This window comes from Schistocerca gregaria, chromosome 5 (assembly GCF_023897955.1).
Source record: "Schistocerca gregaria isolate iqSchGreg1 chromosome 5, iqSchGreg1.2, whole genome shotgun sequence".
NCBI lineage: Eukaryota > Metazoa > Arthropoda > Insecta > Orthoptera > Acrididae > Schistocerca > Schistocerca gregaria.
The window spans coordinates 333,112,061-333,128,598 of record NC_064924.1 but is presented as its reverse complement, the minus strand read 5'-3'; the positions used below and the strand labels follow the sequence as shown (position 1 = coordinate 333,128,598).

The 16,538-nt window shown below is 39.8% G+C and overlaps 1 protein-coding gene across 3 annotated transcripts in view; it reads right to left on the bottom strand.

The window, feature by feature from the left end:
- LOC126272781 (trafficking protein particle complex subunit 13) overlaps nt 1–16,538 on the bottom strand; it is a 200,592-nt gene that overhangs the window by 135,609 nt on the left and 48,445 nt on the right. For all 3 annotated transcript variants that reach the window (XM_049975925.1, XM_049975926.1, XM_049975927.1), the window contains exon 2: nt 7,267–7,435. In XM_049975925.1, the coding sequence (XP_049831882.1) occupies nt 7,267–7,435 (169 nt within the window). The remainder of the gene's footprint in view (nt 1–7,266; nt 7,436–16,538) is intronic.

Below are 16,538 nucleotides of genomic sequence, written 5' to 3'. Positions count from 1 at the left end.
AAATGCCTTCCTTGCCACAGCCAGTCTAACAGTTTATATCCACTCTATTTTGACCATCATCAGTTATTTTGCTCCCCAAATAGCAAAACTCCTTTACTACTTTAAGTGTCTCATTTCCTAATCTAATTCCTCAGCACCACCTGATTTAATTTGACTACATTTCATTATCCTTGTTTTATTTCTGTTGATGTTCACCTTATATCCTCCTTTCAAGACCCTGTTCATTCCGTTCAGCTGCTCTTCCAGGTCCTTTACTGTCTCTGACAGAATTACAAAGTCGTCGGCAAACCTCAAAGTTTTCGTTTCTTCTCCATGGATTTTAATTCAACTCCATATTTTTCTTTTGTTTCTTTTACTGCTTGCTCAATATACAGACCGAATAACATCGGAGATAGGTTACAAGCCTGTCTCACTCCCTTCCCAACCACTGTTTCCCTTTCATGCCCCTCAACTCTTACAACTGCTTTTTGGTTTCTGTACAAATTGTAAACAGACTTTTGCTCCTAGTATTTTACACCTGACACCTTCAGAATTTGAAAGAGAGGATTGTCAAAGGCTTTGTCTAAGTCTACGAATGCTAGAAATGTTGGTTTGCCTTTCCTTAACCTGTCTTCTGTGAGAAGTCGTAGGGTCAGTGTTGCCTTGCATGTTCCAACATTTCTATGGAATTGAAACTGACCTTCCCTGAGGTTGGCTTCTACCAGTTTTTTTTCATTTGTCTGTAAAGAATTCATGTTAATATTTTGCAACCATGACTTATTAAACTGACAGTTCGGTAATTTCCACACCTGTCAACACCTGCTTTCTTTGGGGTAGGAATTATTATGTTATTCTTGAAGTCTGAAGGCGTTTCACCTGTCTCAGAGATCTTGGCCACCAGATGGAAGAGTTTTGTCAGGGCTGGCTCACCCCAGGCTATCAGAAGTTCTTATGTAATGTTATCTACTCCCAGGGCCTTGTAACAACATATGCCTTTCAGTGCTCTGTCAAGTTCTTCACACAGTATCATATCTGCCATTTCATCCTCATCTACATCCTCTTCCATTTCAATAATACTGCCACCAAATACATCAGCCATGTATAGACCCCCCTCTATATATTCCTTCCACCTTTCTGCTTTGCCTTCTTTTCTAAGGACTGGTTTTCCATCTGAATTCTTGATATTCATCCAGGTGGTTCTCTTTTCTCCAAAGATCTCTGTAATTTTTCTGTAGGCGTTGCGTTTATTACCTCTAGTGATATATGCTTCTACATCTTTACATTTGTCCTCTAGCCATCCTTGCTTAGCCATTTTGCACTTCCTCTCCATCTCATTTTTGAGGCATTTGTATTCCTTTTTGCCTGCATTTTTATATTTTCTTCTTTCATCAATTAAATTCAATATGTCTTCTGTTACCCAAGGATTTCTACTAGCCCTCATCTTTTTACCTACTTGATTTTCTGCTGCCTTCATTATTTCATCTCTCAAAGCTACCCATTCTTCTTCTGCTGTATTTCTTTCCCCTATTCTTGCAACCGTTCTCAAATGCTTTATCTGACACACTCTATAACCTCTGGTTCTTTCAGTTTATTGCTGCCACATCTGATTAAATTTCTACCTTTTTGCAGTTTCTTCAGTTTTAGTCTACAAGTCATAATCAATAAACTGTGATCAGAGTTCACATCTGCCCCTGGAAATGTTTTGCAATTTAAAACCTGGTTCCTAAATCTCTTGTCTTAACATTATATAATCTGAAACCTTTTTCAGTCTCTATCCCTCTTCCACGTGTACAACCTTCTTTGGTGATTCTTAAACCCAGTGTTAGCTATTGAGTAAGTTATGTTCTGTGCAAAATTCTACTAGATAACTTCCTCTTTCATTCCTTATCCACGCCATATCACCTACTACTTTTCCTTCTCTTCTTTTTCCTGCAATCAAATTCCAGTCCCCCATGACTATTAAATTTTCATCTCCCTTCATATCCGAATAATTTCTTTTACGACATCATACATATCTTCAATCTCTTCATCATCTGCATAGTTAGTTTGCATATAAACTTGTACTACTGTGGTAGGTATGGGCTTCATGTCCAACTTCGCTAAAATAATGTGTTCACTATGCTGTTCGTAGTAGCTTATCCACACTCCCCCCCCCCCCCCCCCCCTACTGCTGCATTACCCCTATTTGATTTTGTAGTTATAACCCTGTATTCTCCTGACCAGAAGTCTTGTTCCTCCTGCCATTGAACTTCACTAATCCCCACTATATCTAACTTTAACCTATCCATTTCCCTTTTTAAATTTTCTAACGTACCTGCCCGGTTAAGGGATCTGACATTCAATGCTCCGATCTGTAGAATGCCAGTTTTGTTTCTACTAATAGCAACATCCTCCTGAGTAGTCCCTGCCCGGAGGTCCAAAGAGGGACTATTTTACCTCCGGAATATTTTACCCAAGAGGTCACCATCACCATTTAACCATACAGTTAAGCTGCTGCCCTCAGGAAAAATTACAGCTGTAGTTTCCCTTGCTTTCAGCTGTCTGCAGTACCAGCACAGCAAGGCTGTTTTGGTTGATGTTACAGGGTCAGATCAGTTGCCCCTGCAACTACTGAAAACACACCTGCCTCTCTTCATGAACAACAGGTTTGTGTGGCCTCCCAACAGATACCCCTCCATTGTGGTTGCGCTTACGGTATAGCTACGTGTATCGCTCAGGCACACAAGCCTCCCCACCAACGGCAAGGTCCATGGTTCATGGGTGTTTAAAACACACACACACACACACACACACACACACACACACACACACACACACACACACACACACAAATATGCTGAGAGTGCAACACCAAAATACAAAGCAATACTTTCAGTCAAGGGATAATCACAAAAAGAAGGTATAGTCAAAGGGAAAAGTTTTCACCAGTAGTAAAATGCAAATCACTTAGATACCTTTCACACCTAGTAACAGAATATTTACTAATTCACCATATGTGTAGGAAGACAGCTTACTCAAATGGGAAAGTAGATGAAGAAATATGTGTCACCCTGCCAGATGAAGCTGAAAAGCTCACCTAGGACAAGAGAAGATTTGACAGTGAAAAGTATTTACAGATTGAAACAGTGTGGCTGCTGCTGGAACAGACACCTGCACAAAACCTTGATAAAGATGAGTACGAAACAGCCTAAGAGAGATCACAGTATCTGTTATACAATTAGTAAAGAGGGGGTCACAATAATGGCTGTATGGGTGGATGATTTCTTGACTCTACCTAAAGAAGAACATTAAATGCACAATTCTGAAAGACAACTAAAAACCAAATTTAATATGCATGGCCTAGGAGAGATAAAGCAATACTTGGATATGAAGAACATTAAAAACAAGAAGACAAAAGTGTTATGCATAGACCAATCATCATACACACACAAAATTTTGTTAAAGTTTGGTATGAATGATGAGTGACTGCAAACCCGTTCCTACACCGCTGAAACCAGGAGCCAAATTAACAACCAAATAATAAGATGTAGAGTGCAATGAAAATGTACCCTATGTAGAGGCAGTACGAAAAGAAACACCGGAAAAATATTAAATGGATATTTAACTACCTAGAGGGAACAACAGACTACAAATTAAGATAATACAAAATGGGAAATATAAAACTCAAGGGCTATAGTGATGGAGATTGGCAAAGTGAGTTCAGGACATTCCATTACAGTATGTTGTTTTAGATTAATTGGAGAGCTTACATCCTGTTCCTGTAGAAGACACAAAACAGTAGCCGTGAGCACTGTAAAATCTAAGTACATTGCTATGTCACATGCAATTCAAGACACATTGTAGATCAGGACTCTAATAAGTGAGATAGAGCCTAATATCAGTATGGATTTCACCGAGATTTTCTGTGACAACAAGGGAGCTATAAATGGAACTAAAAATGATGTTACTAATGACAGAACCAAACAAATTGATATAAAGCACCATTTTATTAGGGACCACATAGAGCATTGGAATACCGAAGTAGAGTACTGATGCACAGAAGTGACGTCGGCTGACCTACAAACTAAATCCTAGAACAAGGGCAAATTTGAGAAAATAATGAAACAATATGGTTCGACACGTTAAAGCGACATTCAAAATTTTTTCGAAGGGGTGCGTTGGATATTTGTAACAATATACACAGACAGAAAATAATACACCACCACAGAGGAGATGTGTGATACAAACAAAAGTTGGTAGGCATGTTTCTACATGCGAAAGATAATGTCTATAAAATTTCGTACCAGTAGCGTAAGAGTCGTGCTAGTTGTGCCACTATGAAAAATCGAACAAAGTTTGCTTTAAATACATGTTGTAATGGCTGTGAGAGTCAGTAATCGTTGAGATTGAAACTGGTTCATTGATGTGGGTCAAGAATGCCTCACTGAGATAGAATGTGGTTGTGTAATAGGGCATGAGAAGCTGGATGTTCCTTCTGTGATAGTGCAGAAAGACTTGGCTGAAATGTAGCCACTGTACATGACTGCTGGCAATGGTAGTCACAAGGAGACCAGGGGACAGCCACATGGCACTATCATGAAGGATGACCACTGTGTTTGGTGTAACTGCTCTGAGGCATCATACTGAATCTGCAACAGCATTTTGAGCAGAATTTGACACCACAGTGACACAATAAACTGTTACAAAGTGGTTACTTCCAGGAACCGGCAAGCCAGATGCTTTGTAGCGTGCATTCTACTGATCACAAACAACTGCCATTTGTGAATTCAGTGTTGTCAAGCAAGAGCTCATTGGATGGTACAGTGGAGGCCTGTTGAATTGAAAGGGGGCGGGGTGGGGGAGGCGAGGGGTGGGGGGGCGAGGGGTGGGGGAGGCGAGGGGTGGGGGGTGAGGGAAGGTGCCACCCAAAGTCACCATGAATACTGATGCAACATTATTACTATTTACAACTATGGCCCCCTATTCAGATGGCTCTGATCCTCAAGTACGCTGTCTGAAGGGATCATACCAGACCCTGGCATACAAACCAGCCCACGGATGGCATTCATGGTGCTTGTGATTGCTATTATCCTGCCTAATATGGTATTTTCTGGTGTCCTTTATTTGTAATAGACTGAACTCTGATGTGGCTTCGGTTGTACTTAGTGAATACTGACTGCAGTTCAATTGAACAGTTCTTTGTAACACTGTGTGTGTGTGTGTGTGTGTTTGTGCGTGTGTGTGTGTGTGTGTGTGTGTGTGTGTGTGTGTGTTTGTGTGTGTGTTTGTGTTTTATTGTGAATGAACCCCTCAGTGCTGGGGTGCAGATCACCTTTTACAAAAATCCATTTATACCTGCCTATCCATTAACGCCTAATGCACAACAATACAGTAAGTCATCAGAACACTAAATAGTTGCTTTTCTCTGCGGTTTTTTTGTTCCTAAGTACAGCAGTGAGCTCAATAATGTGGAACGGAAAATTACTTATAGATGAAGGAAACCCGTGCTCTGAATGCCACCCTCACCTTCACTGTTCTAAGTATGTGTGTGTGATATAAACAGATACACATCTTAATGAGAGCTTTGAGCAGCCGCTAGTGAAGTATCAGTGCAGCAGCAAGTCGCATATTTAGCTTTCATATTTGTTTTGTTGTTTGATTCTTAATTTCTTTCCGAGTGTTTGAGCACTTGCATATTTAATTACATAAAATCTTGTGTATTCTCGTATTTGAGAGGAGTTACATTGTTTATTGATAGCTGTAAAATATAAAGTCGCGGAGGCGTTAGTCAGTTGTTTGTTTTGGACAGCCAGTGCTTTCTGTTTATTTCGTAGAGTCAGTTAGCAGCAGACAGAGGCCAGTGCAGTTTCATCTGTGCTTGCACAGTGACGTGTGCGAACAGCAGTAGCAGATACTAGTCGTATATTCAGTTTTTCATATAAGTTCCGCAGGTTTAATTCAAATTACTTCGTGTGTTTGTGTGCTTGCGTGGTGAAATTTTTCGGATATTTGCATATTTTCAAATTAGAAAGGGGTAGTATCAAATTTTAATAACAGAGTGTAACATCGCATAGGCTGTTGTCATTTGTACTAAGACAGGGGTAGGATTGCATTGTAATATCTGCATAGTGGCGTAGTCAAGGTCATTTGATTGCTTTGATCGTAAGTAATTGTTCATACATCGTAGCTCAATCTGGTGCTGGTGACGTAACTGTGCAGTCAGATATTGCTGTTTTATCTGTTGCAACTCTATACGTCCAGATATTAGCAATAGGATGGATAGGATGTGTGCATGCTGTGTGCGGTCGCAGGAGGAACTGGCCATGGTTTGCGAGAAGCTGAGCGCGTTGGGGATGCCCTCACCTCAGGGAGAGTGGTGGACTGCAACGCATTCGAGTCGCTAAAGGCAGAGGGTCAATGTGGAGGCTGGACGGTGGCCGGCTGGCCTTGCCCGTTCATCCTGTCAGTGGGCAGGTGGCCGCTTCTTCAGCAGTGCCCGAGCAGGCACACGGGGGCAAAGGCTTGCTGGTTACTGGGAGCTCCAACATTAGGCAGGTGATGGAGCCCATTAGGGAAATAGCATACAGGGCTGGAAAGAATTCCAACGTGCACTTGGTTTGTCTGCCAGGGGGCTTTATCCAAGATGTGGAGGCAGCCTTGCCTGAATTTACTGCCCTCCACGAAGCGTGTGGCGCACAAATTATTCTCGGGACTGTGACCTGGCTGAGCCCTGAGATAGGAAGTTCTGAAATATTTAGTGAGGGTTGGAACGTGTATCGGAAAGACAGATTAGACACCACAGGAGGTGGTGTCTTCATTGCAGTTGAGAAAAATACTGCGTCTACTGAGGTCGAAGTAGAGTGTGATTGTTAACTTATCTGGAAATGTATAACAGGGCTAGGAGAAATAAAGTCATTGTTGGATTTTTTTTTTTTTTTTTTTCATGAATCGCTACTGAGGAAATTTAGAGAACCAGCATTTGAGGCTGACTGCAGTACAGTTTTACTGCCGCCAACTTATATTTCGCGGAAAGACCACAAAGATAAGAGAGATTATGACTCATACAGAGGCATATAGGCAGTCATTTTTCCCTCGTTCTGTTGGGAATTGGATTGCGGAGTATGTATGTAGATTTTGATGTAGAGATACTATGGGTAAGACAAACAGAACATGAAAATAATTAACTATGCATACAAATTCACACTTAAAAATGTCAATTTACAGTTTGAAAAAAGTAGTCCTGGTTGTCACAAGAAACAAAACTTTATGAGAGCAGGCTGCACAATGTTAACCAAGATCAACATTTACCCAAAACTTTGTGGCAACAGGAGAAACTGTCCAGCAGCTAGTGTCTCAACACTTGATACAGAAGTAATGTCATGCTTCAGATCATTGTTGAACAGGTTTCCTGGCAGATCTTTCGCATCACTTGTCACGATTAATGGACTTGATAAAGTTGGTCTTGTAAGTCGCATAACTGTAAGGAAGAACAAAAAAACATTAGATAAGAATACCGACAGCAGAAATTACTGCACCAAATATGCAATAAAATATTGAAATTTGTGGCATGGTGTTTAGTATATGCACAACAAACTTTAACGAACTGTTATCTCAGATTGTGTTGACCCTACACAGTCAGGAGCTTGAACTGTATAATTTGAGAACGATACAATTTTACCATTGTGCCACAGAAGAAGTTCAATGAATATTGTCACATCTATTCGTTACTTTGTTATACAAATATATAAAAAATATGTATTACATCTAAGAGAATAAATAGTAATTATTCCATGTTAACCCTTGAGGGGGTGCATCTATATGTAAAGCACGCCAACCACAAATAACATTGTCTTGTACTGTTCTATTGTTGTTTTACAATTGTAAGCCTCTACCTATTCCTTCACTACCTATTCCTTCACTATAGCTTCAGCTAAAACAGTGCTAAGTTGTCCTGTCATACATGCAAGTGAGCAGCGATAATATAAAGTAGGTGAGAAAAACTTTATGATCCGTGCAAGGAAAGATCCACATTCCCACCCAGCAGCAATAACTCACACTGAGGCAGTTGTCTGCAAGCTAATTATAGTTGGAGTTAACGTTGATTGAGTCATTGTATGTGGCAACAGAACAATATAATGACAGTTTATTTTATACTTGTATAATTAAAGAGTGATATAGCTCATATAATGTAACTTTATTTTATCATTTTTAATTAAACCAAGATTAAACAGTAATTTTGCTCATAGATGCTTCTCTTGGCGACATAAAAACAGCTATTCTTTACATAAGTACAAAGTGCACCACACATCTGCTCGTATTGTATAAAATGGCACACCCAGTTGACAATTAAGCACCAGACTAATTACCAAAATGCTACAAACATACCAATAAAAACACTTTTCAAACATGACAACAGCTCCTTTATGATAACTTTGGTGCATCATGTTTCTTTCCCTTATACAGTCAGTAATCTTACAACAAAGTGAAACTATAAACATACAATCACTTTTGAATAACTGAGAATTGCCACACAAGGATCGAGATTGTTGCTGCTATTGTCCGTTTAGTTTCTGTAGTGGCACTACCATTCAGGATAGGAAAAGTCAGTTTTGGTGCAATATTTTTGAGCGCATAAGTTACAGCCAGGCGCGGGCCTTTTTATAGTGAGTTATGCTCACCAGCAGCTAAGAAGTAAAATGGAGGCCACTGGGGCATAAGACTGCCGGAAAAAGTACACACAGTGTTTTGCATGGCGCACGTCACAGGCAGAAGAGGCCCACTGGCCAACGTAAGTCTTATGAGTACGCGACGCAGAGTGGCGCGTTTAGGAAAACAGAGGTGCACAGCCACATGTAAATAGGTGCCAGTTCACTAACAAAGCATTCAAGTGTGACAGCCCTCCTGGACAGCGGGGCATATCACACCACCGGCTACACATAGCAGCACATGGGGTGCCAGCGTTCCAGTCCACGGCAGCTTGTTGGTTCGATCCTCTGAGGCCAATGCAGGGTCCGTAGCGAGCCAGCGGGCCACGCCATGGCTTGCTACTGTGGACAGTCTTGTTGGGTCCCAACACATGCCGGAGGCATCCCAAGGCAAGGGCCGTAGATTCGGATGCCGGATCGTGGGCGCTTGTTGCCACTACAGTCTTAACCATGACGGTGAAGAAGCATGCAGTGCGGCTCCCAGCGAACGCCGCTGAGGCAGGGATGAAGACCACTGAGTTGACTGCCAGTGCATCCTGACGTCGCGGCTGTACAAGGCAGACATACAGCGGAGTGTTGCACGGGTCACTGAGGCAGCCACTCCACGCCAAGCTGTTTCACAGACAGCAAAGTGGTGTCCTCAACATTGTGGGACCTGGTGACACAAACTGAGGGGAACGCGGCACTGTAGTTGTAAACAATAAATCACTTGGAAAGCTCGGACAAGTATTAATAATGTGCCTTCTCCCTCTTCCCACAACATTTGGTGTTGCTGTTACATTCGGTGTCAGAAGTTGTACTACATTACTCATTAAAGCTGTAAACTTACTTTTAAGCAATAATTTTTTGACACCTTATCCTTGCACAGGGATGATATTATAATGATTCAAGGGTGTCACAAATGAAGTAATTAATGTTTTCTGTCAAACCAGGTCTTTTAGTCTAATCTAGATCACAACTGGTATCTTTTTGTTTGACATCATTAGAGTCTGCTGTCTATTAGGTAGTTTACCAGGCATTAATGAAGGGAAACACCCACTGTATATTACAAATAGCTCAAAACCTAAAAGCTTGTATACTTCAATTTGAGTGTAAAATGAACAGAGTGTTAGGTGTAACAAATATTCACTAAATAATGATGTGTCATATAAAAAGATAATAGCTACCTGAGAGAAAGCCACTGCATTATTTACATTTTGTATATGTGTATATCAGATTACACTTTACTTAAAAGAATTATAGTAAAAGAAAGTCATATCAATTATATCATCTTAATATGAAATAATGATGTAAATAAAATAGAAAGAAACTTCCACATGGGAAAAATATATTAAAAACAAAGATTCCAGGACTTACCAAGCGGGAAAGCGCCGGTAGATAGGCACAATAAACAAAACGCACAAACACACACACACACAGAATTTCGAGCTTTCGCAACCGGCGGCTGCTTCGTCAGGAAAGAGGGAAGGAAAAGGAAAGATGAAAGGACGTGGGTTTTAAAGGAGAGGGTAAGGAGTAATTCCAATCCTGGGAGCGGAAAGACTTACCTTAGGGGGGAAAAAAGGATAGGTATATACTCGTGCACACACACACTCGTGCACACACACACACACACACACACACACACACACACACACACACACACACATCCATCCATACATAAACAGACACAAGCAGACAATGAAATAATGATTGATAATACATAACTGTTGTGGTATCCAGTCCAAAGATTGGTTTGATGCTGCTTTCCATGCAAGCCTATTCTATGCAAGCTCTTTCATGTATGAATAACCACTACACCTTACATACACTTGAACCTGCTTCATTACTGATCTCCAATTTTATCCCACACACTTACCATCATTGCCAAATAGACAATTCCTTGATGCCTCGAGATGGGTTTTATCAATCAATCCCTTATTTTAGTCGAGTTGTACCATAAATTTCTTTTTGCCTCAATTCAGTTCAGTACCTACTGATCAGTTATTCACTTTACTCATCTTATCAGCATTTTTCTATAGCTTCATATTTCAAAAGCTTCTGATTTCTTCTTATCTGGACTGCTTCTCATCCTCATTTCACTTCCATACAACACTGCACTACATACAAATGCCTTCACAAAAGACTTCCTAACATGAGATATTAACATTTTTCTTTTTTTCAGAAATGGTTTTCTTGCTCTTGCCAGTCTCCAGTTTACACCCTTTCTTCTTTGGCCCTCACCAATTATTTTGCAACCTGTATAGCAAAACTCATCTACATCTTTTAGTATCTCATCTTCTGGACTAATTCCCCTGGCATTGTCTGATTTAATTTGACCACACTCCATTACCCTTGTTTTACTGTTATTGATGTCAATCTTATCAACTCTTTTTAAGACATTCTAATTCCATTCAGCTGCTCTACCAAGTCCTTTTCTGTCTCTGACATTATTACAATATTGTCTGCAAACTTCAAAGTTTTTATTTCTTCTCCTTGGTTACCTTTACTGCTTGCTCAACATACATGCTGAATAACATCAGGAACTCATTACAAACCTATCTCACATCCTTCTCAACAATTGCTTGTCTTTCATCACCCCCAACTCTTATAACTGTAGTCTGGTTTCTACATAATTTGTAAGTAACCTTTCACTGCATGTATTTTATCCCTGACACCTTCCAAATTTCGAACACTGTCTTGCTGTTAATACTGTCAAAAACTCACTCTAAACCAATAACCTGTCTGGTTAGGATCAACTCAACTCAGTTGTTACCCTATTCCTCCGGAATTGAAACCGATCTTCCCCAACATCAGCTTCTTCTGCAAACATTTCATGTTAGTATTTTGTGACAATGACTTTATCTTAGTGCTCAGTAGTATTAACACCTTCCAGCATATGCTTTCTTTGGAACTGAAATTATTACACTTTCCTGAAGTCTGATGGTATTTTGCCATACCTTGCACACCAAGTGGAATAGTTTTGTGAATATCTCCCAACGATCTCATTAATTCTGAGGGAATGACACCCCACTCCAGGGGCTTTATTCAACTTACGTCTTTCAGTGTTCTCAATTTTCTCTCTCAGTATTGTATCTACCATCTCATCTTCATTTACTTAATCTTCCTTTATGACTGGGTTCCCATACATGTTGTTGATTTATGAATATTCTTAATAGAAGCATATCTAAATGTGAAATTAGCTCTGTAGAGTAGACAATACCAACAAGAACAACGAATAACATAACAACATCCTTTCCCAAGGCTTTAGTTACCAACCACCACAACCAGAAATAAGGAACTTCTCCCTCAAAGTCTCTCTCATCCTTCCCAACTTAGTATACTGCCACCCACCCAACAACCAAACTCTCACACTAGTCAAGCTGCAGTGACGGTAAAATCTAAATGGCCATGCAATGTAACCACGTAAGTCAATGCATTTATTTTCAATCTGTTGTTACTCTATAAAAGACATCATCAACAGCTCAACAATGTTTTCATTCTCGTTTATGCACCTATTCATCACCAAATGCCTCAATGCATGCACTGATTCATCTGGGAAGGATGTCATGAGCCGTTGAACAAGATCAGATCTGGGAACCCTGATGGCCATGACAGTACCTAAACACCACACAGACAATTCATTGAGACACATGCCATGCATGGACAAACACTGTCCTATTGAAAAATGGTACCATGATACTGTCACAGGACAGGTAAGCATATGAGAACACAGGACATCTGTGACAGACTGCTGTGTCATCAGAGTTCCACCAATCACTACTAAACATGACCTGAAGTCATACCCAATACTCTCCAAAACATTAAAACCCTGGAACACCTCCACAGAGGTTATCACTACACAGGGTAGTGCAGAACTGCAATTCATCACTGAACATAATGTGTCACCATTAACTGTCTGTCCACATTTCCCCATCATCAATCCAAAAAAAGCCCTTTGTGTTATTGTGTTAATATAATTCTGTGCATGGGACATGAATTTCTTGGTTCAGATGCTACTAATATATGACCAAGGGTGTGAGTTTACCAAGAATGTTGAGACACAGAATGTTTCAGTAAGTCTGTTACTTGTTCTCACTTGACAGGTGCAGATGTGGACTTATGATGTGCTTGGATTACAACAATCCTCTCTCATATCTGAATGCCCCAGAAATCTGGATATTGTATGACTGACCAGCCAACAAAACGGATACCCACAATGAGGCCCCTTTCAGCACTTTCAGGTGCTGATAATGCTGTCTCATATGAGTACATGGCACCTCCGTGTCCTTCACAGTTACCACTCGGTATCTCTTGGTGCTCCTGCCTCATATATACACCTTACCAAGCCTGGTAACTACACTAAACATGAACCACATGAATACTCTCTGGTGGCCATTCTGCCTTTCACAGAGAATTGCATCTAACCTTTTACATACCCACTGATGATGTGTACCTGTGCGAAATTATGTTGACAATTGACCATGTTCTCAAGAAGCTTCATTTTTTTTGTCAGGCTGTGTGTATGGTGAGTTCTATATTTACTCCTTTCATTTTTTATAGTCACCAATAACTCCCCAAAAATTGTGTTTTGTATTTACAACAATATGAAAAGAATAGATTGCCACTCACCACACAGAAATGGTGCTGAGGGGCAGGCAGACAAATTGAAAAAAGACTACCAGATATTATTAGCTACCAGAACTAGGTCTTTCATCAGATGTAGGCAAAACAGAACTCGTGTGTGTGTGTGTGTGTGTGTGTGTGTGTGTGTGTGTGTGTGTGTGTGTGTAGGCCTCACTGACTTTTCATAATAATATAGTTGTTATAGAAAAACTGTAAACAGTAGTTTCCAGATTTTTATAATAGCAAAATTATTATTATTACTATTATCCTTCCCACACCCCTTTATTTACAGATATAAGTAGTAGACTTAGCCCAGTTTCTTTGTTAGAGAGGTTGGCACATAGCCCTGCTCTTGTTTTGTTCCATCAACAATTTTTGTTGTTGTTGTTGTTGTTAAATCTTTTACAGTAACTTTACTCTAAACAAACGTTTGTAGATTAACTGTCTTCATTTGTTTAGGGCATGAAAAAATAAGGATATCAAAAAGGAATGCTTTCTGGAAGTTTTTTGCGATTTCCTCAAAACAGCAGTTGTGGCACTTACCATGGATTTTATGATTAGTCAACAAGTGAGGTTAGAGCAATAAACAATCAACACTTTATAGTTTACCTGCAAAGCAACATCAATAATATCACCCATCTCAAAAAATTTGTTGAAGTGCTTCACTTTGATTAAATAGCTAATAGCACAAGGATTACACATCATTTATTGGATGTTGCACTTCTCGTACCAGTCAGCGTATATTCTGCTCTGGATTATTTTACTCATTGCTTCAATTAATCACGCAATGTAGGCTTTCACAGCTGGTGCTTATTTCAGTTAAAACCACTGGGCCTAAAGTTAGTGGTTGATATATAAGACTATTGTTAAGTTTTGTCTCCAACTGCAGGAGACATCATCGGAGGTAAAAAGGCAAGGGCATACTAGGATCTCCTTCAGGTGATGAATCTTCCTCTGGTCAATGTGGAGATTGAGCACAATGTGCTACTCCTCTGGATCTGTGAAATGTATAAACCGGTACTCTCTTTGCAATCTCTTCTCCTTTTCCTGTTTCAGATTTTATGTCTTCCGAGACCCAGTGCAACATCTTGGCAAGGTGCAGAACATTGTCTGCAGTCAGCAGGCGATTAACAAAACTAGATTTTTACTTGGAACAGTGGCGGCTGTAGCAGTGGAATGCTTCCTTGGCGTGTATGGCAGTTCATAGCATTGCCACTGTTGTCACATGCCATGGTGCGATGTTTTCTGTTAGAGGGTTTTCCCCCAAGGGAAATCTTCTCACCGATCCTCCTCTAGCATGTTCGCCCTGGTATCATTTCCAGTAAGCACACTCTTTCTTCTGCTGCTCCCTGGAGTGGAGATGGTTTTGGTAAAACAGCTGGCTAGCATTGGTGTGATGCTGACAGTGCTAGCTGGTGCTGCCACTGTCCTTGTGCTTGCTGCAGACATTGAGAGGACAAGCTATCTACATACTGCCATGAAATGGACTTTTACTGCATTGAGAGAGAGAATTACTAAGGTACTATCTTATCTTAGCTACAGAAAGGTCCACTTGTTTATTAGCTCCAATACAGTACTATATGCAGACAACTTTTTTTCACAGCAGTTATGATCTCAGTACTTGTGCTGCAAATGCAATCACTCAACCATCTTATTGGTTTAGAGCAAACTGATAACTGATGAATGAACACAAAAGAGTTACAGGGGTAGGGGGATCTGGGAGGGGAAAGCGGGGGTGGGTGATTTTTACTTTATAACCAAGTTGCTCTTTGTATTCAGTTCTTAAGTGATATTTAGATGATAAATTATCTTATGTCAACATGCAAAATATATTTGTGGTAAACCACATAGTGTAATTCATACATTAAGATGCTTTATGAACTATGAATCTGAAAGCTTTATTTTTCCATAGGATATCATCCTGTACCATTCTTTTGTGGAAAATCCTAGCTGTGTGCACGACATCTCAATTCAGCAGACAAAAAATATTACAGTAATTTCTTGTTCTTCATTACACAGTGCACTGTAAACCTTTGTTTTCTGAACAAAAAATCATGACAGTACCAAATTTCTGGAACGTTAACCTGTTCTTGAGGCACCCTTTCTGGGTATTTAGGTACAAGGCACCTGTGATCTCTGGTGGTTCACTACAGAGTAATAATGTAATTATGATTCATTCAATTGTTACCCATTGTCATACACCTACATGAAAATGTAAAGGTGATGTGGTTGCTTTCACTTCAGGAGCAGCTCTCCATAGTGATGTCATGACACTAATTCAGAGAACCCATAAACAAGGTTCATATTGGCCAACTCTTCATATACATTTGCTAATGTACAACTAACACTCCCAGAGAAACAACCCCGACACAGGAGCAATGTTGAATGCAAGCTTGAGGTTGATGTGTCGAGTGTGAGTGTTACTGTTGTCAACAGCAAGTACCATGAGTGAATGGAAAAGTTATTCCTGGAAAAAAAAAATCAAACAAACACTAAATGACTGGTTAAGTGCCCAACCACTCAACAATATCGAGGAATTTAATAAATGTAATAAGGTAGCTGTAAAATCAAAACCTAAGCTATTGTACTTTTGTATTATCGATTAACTGTATTATGTATATAACATTATCTAATGCTGTGTTGGTCTAACAACAATAAAATAATAATAAAAATTATTATTATTATTTCTTTCCTTTCTCAGACATTATGTCTGGTTAAAAATGGAAAGTTACCCGGACCTTGATCAAGCGTCACTTCCTTTTAACTGTACGGTATATGTTATATTGCATTTACGAACTTTCGGATAATTGAACACGTATCTGTAGTTGTATATATAAGTTTGGATGTAGCTGTATTTCAGTGATGTACTGGTGGATATTGTGTGGTATAACTCCTGTAGTTGATAGTATAATTGGTATAATGTCTACTTTATCCTGACGCCACGTGTCCTTGACTTCCTCAGCCAGTTGGATGTATTTTTCAATTTTTGCTCCAGTTTTCTTTTGTATATTTGTTGTATTGGGTATGGATATTTCGATTAGTTCTGTTAATTTCTTCTTTTTATTGGTGAGTATGATGTCAGGTTTGTTATGTGGTGTTGTTTTATCTGTTATAATGGTTCTGTTCCAGTACAACTTGCATTCATGATTCTCCAGTACATTTTGTGGTGCATACTTGTATGTGGGAACGTGTTGTTTTATTAGTTTATGTTGTAAGGCAAGCTGTTGGTGTATTATTTTTGCTACATTGTCATGTCTTCTGGGGTATTCT